This window comes from Camelina sativa, chromosome 19 (genome assembly GCF_000633955.1).
Source record: "Camelina sativa cultivar DH55 chromosome 19, Cs, whole genome shotgun sequence".
In the NCBI taxonomy this organism is placed as follows: Eukaryota; Viridiplantae; Streptophyta; class Magnoliopsida; order Brassicales; family Brassicaceae; genus Camelina; species Camelina sativa.
In genome coordinates this window covers 16,988,085-16,991,861 of record NC_025703.1, presented here as the reverse complement: position 1 = coordinate 16,991,861, position 3,777 = coordinate 16,988,085, and the positions used below count along the sequence as shown (strand labels likewise).

Sequence of the window (3,777 nt, the reverse complement as noted above, 5' to 3'; positions counted from 1 at the left end):
CGATCAGTCAAACCCGGCTCGTATCTGGATCCCAAACCCGGATCCGTTTACGGTCGAGTACTTGACTCTTCGGCCGGGTCTTCACCGTACTTCCCACCGTTCTGTGTTCGTTGTGTGGGTGATTTGACAAGGGTTCGCTGAGGGTTCTCTCTTTATTTTATTTTTTTCATTGATTATTAAAATTGTCCGATGCCACGTCGACGGTAGCTCTTATGTGGCAATGATCCTCGATGCTACATTGGACATAAACAGATGTACGTGTTTCGCTTACTGATAGGAACCTGTGGGTCTCGATTATTACACGATCTACGGAGCCATTTCGGCGATTACATTTTATATTTTTGAAAACCATTTTTTGATTATTGGGAAGGTTACCGATGATGATTATTGCTAAAATATGGAATTACCGTCTGAGTTTTGTACTCTTTGATGTAAAAAACGCTGGCTTACTGAGGCTTCCCAATTTTTCAAAGCTTTTTTACCTTTCAATTTTAGCTATTTCCTTCGAATGTTTTGAAATTATTGTTTAAACCATTAGCCAAGATTAACTGTTACATGGGATGATGTTAATGACTGTTATAATTATGACATGGGATGATGTTAATGACTGTTATAATTATGACATGGTTCGAACACGAAAGACATGGAACATAATGTTGATTGTCTTCACCAGAGCTCAATTTGTTTAATCACTGACGTTCATAATGAATTCGTCGCTTACACGAACATAATTCTAATGGAAAGGAAAAAAAATCTAGAAATGTGAGCAATGTAACTGATCTTATTGAATCTACATCAGGAATAAAATTCTGAATTTTACTTCAACTAGGGTCATAAATTAAAAGACCACTACCAAAAAAAAAAAAAGAATCAGAAATCAAAGTATGGACTACTACTATGTAGGAGGGAAGAATCTGTTGAGGTTAAAAGGCAAAGTGTAGAACTCTTCGTTACGGTTATCTCCTCTGAATGTTCTGAACTTGACCCACCAAGGCATGCCTCTGTCTTTCTTTGATCTCTCTACTTCCATTGTGTTGTCCATGAACACTGCTATGATTAGACCAACTGTTGCTGGAGACATGAATATTGTGTTTAAGAAGGCGTTGAACCATCCTGCGTTTGTGTGAACTAGCCCGTAATGTCTAGCGTCCCAGTAGTTGACGAAGAACTGAGGTATTGAGATTCCGAGAAAGAGTGATAGACCGGTGATCATTAGGTTTCTCATGCTGTTCATGTTTGTGAACTGAAGAAATGATAGACCAACCGCAGCTGCAATAGAAGATTAAAACAAATGACAAATGTTTTCTTTCAGTGAGATGATGATGTTGTGTATTCAGTTTTGTCATGGTCTTTACCAACAAGGCCGAAGAGGACACAGTGCAATGCTGCGTATATTGGGACTGGTATCGATGCAAACACAGCTCCAAATTTGCCTGATCAAAACAAACAACAAAGCTTTTAAACTGTAGGATCCGATACAATAGAATGAATGGTAAAGCCTACAACAAGTATGAGTAAGTTTTTGTACCCAATGTAGAGAAGAAAATCATGAAGCCTGCGGATACTTGAACAACACGACGGCTTCCAACTCTTGTTAACCCTAAAAGTCCTACATTCTCACTGCAACCACATTTTAACACCTTCGTTAGGGTGTGTAAAATATGTGAAAACGATAGTTTCCAAGAAGTTACTTTACTTACACTAGTACAGTAGAACCTGTGCCTGTTCCGAATAGACCATCAAGCAATACACCAATGCCCTGAATTTTTATCAAGAAACATAGCATAACAGATAAGATATAGGAGAAGTCAAGAAGGTGCGATATGCATTTAAATGTGTCTCTTCATCACACTATTGATTCACCTGCCATCCAATGCCTCTACTCAATACATAAGCAGGAGGTGGCGTGGCTATGGCTAATCTTGAAGCTGCCATGTAAGCTCCAGTAGACTGCATACCGATTAAATTAATCATCTCAGACCCCCTAACACAATTAAACTTAAGTTACTTGCAATGACTCTAACAATGTTCTGCTTCTTTACCTCGACCATGGATACAAGAACTGCAGACATCATAGCAAACGAATGGCCTACTGAAAACGTTGGAGGCCCCCATTGGAGAGGGTATGGAAACTTGAACCTGACGACACATTATAAGCACAATGAGATATGTACTATGTAACCACAATACATGAGGAAACTGAGCTGCTGAATACCATGGAGCTGTTGATATAAGATTTGCTTTGTCTGTTCGACAACTATGTTGTGTAAGTGATGGTTTGCCTCTGTAAGCTCCACTTGCGGTAAGGATAATGGCGTAGATCCAAACAATAGTTACACAGATCAATATCGGAAACCTTTCAAAGATTGGGACATCTTTAAATGGTCTGACATGTTTTAGATACTGCCAAGAAAGAAAGAAAGAAAATAGCATAAGCAAAGAGAGAAATAACTTGGAGAGCAAGCCAAGAAAGTCTAAAACAACACAAAGGTTTTACTTGGGTTAGTCCAATGACAAGCAATAGCATCGGTAGTCCAATCTCAATGCAGTTCCCGAGCTATAAAACAAGATAATCAAAGTTTTAAAAGAGATATTTCATTAATGTTTAAAGCAAAGTCATGGTGTGGACTGTGGAGTGGGGCTTTGTATGAGTTACCTGGGGAAATCCTCGCTGAAACATACCGAGACCAACCAATCCAACAACTGGTGCCATACCAAGAGGGCTAAAAAACCTGAAATTGAAAAAGATGAAAAGGAAGTAATGAATTTGGATAAAAATCCCATAGTTAAGACAATGAATGTGTCTTTCAAAAACAAAAAACAACACAAGTAATGATATACCTTGAGAAAAGACCCCATACTTGGCTGTAGCCAAGAATGATCTGTATGCTAGACGCGACGATCAATGCCCCTTGTATAGCTCGCATCGTGTGAATAAACCTCTACAAGAACATACTACATTGTTACTATGTATAAACGAGACAGTTGTACGAGGAAAAAACAAATGATCTTGTGTTTTCTCATTAGGCTTTTCTTTTTATGTACCTCATGGTCATTGGAGATTTTTTGCAAGGAAGAGTCGCTGATAATGTAAGCAATGGGGACAACAAAAGCAAAAGAGCCACCAACAACAGCAGGCAACCTGGTACCAAAAAGAGCTTGGAGAAGTGTCTTGATACCAGCTACAAAGAGTAGTGTCTGTATAACCCTTGCTCTGTCCCCCTTTTGACACAAAAAAAAAAAAGATACAAGGAACACCCATAGCTGATAAGCCAGCCGTCCGTAGCTGAGTAAAGAGAGAGAGAGAGAGAGAGATTGTATTAAAAGGCTTACATCAGAGCCACCCATAGCTGGAACAAGCAATGCGGGTATAAAAGCACTTGATCCAAGCATTAGAATGTAGTTTTGAAAAGCTAGTAACACCGTTTCAGCTGCAATAAAAAAACGTTACCAAGAGGTTCAATTAAAAAAATTGTGTTCTACTAAATACATTATTACAAGCAACAAAAGGTGTTCAAAAGACACAATCAGCAAAAAAATTATATCTCAAGCTGCAAAAAATGTACACAATGAGTTCGTTGATAATCAATCATAGCTAATTTTACACTACGGAAAAAAAACAATAAGGCAAATCAAACACCATGAAAGAGGTCCACCAAAAAAAAAAACTCAGGTTTTTGGTTTTTTTTTTGGCTTAATTACGAATTAAATTAATGTGGTCATTAATTAATTAGTCCCATAAACAAACACAATATAATATTCCATTGCATAAACTAT

At 38.0% G+C, this 3,777-nt stretch overlaps 1 protein-coding gene across 1 annotated transcript; it reads right to left on the bottom strand.

Annotated features, from left to right (window-relative positions):
* Positions 718-3,643, bottom strand: LOC104767910 (nucleobase-ascorbate transporter 1-like). The gene is made up of 13 exons (XM_010491874.1): positions 3,622-3,643; positions 3,334-3,431; positions 3,046-3,222; positions 2,842-2,942; positions 2,657-2,732; positions 2,498-2,557; positions 2,216-2,403; positions 2,043-2,139; positions 1,864-1,950; positions 1,701-1,759; positions 1,529-1,620; positions 1,356-1,433; positions 718-1,269 (listed from the first exon to the last, which is right to left on the bottom strand). Exons 1-13 carry the CDS (start codon positions 3,641-3,643, stop codon positions 896-898), a joined length of 1,509 nt encoding a protein of 502 aa, XP_010490176.1. The 3' UTR covers positions 718-895.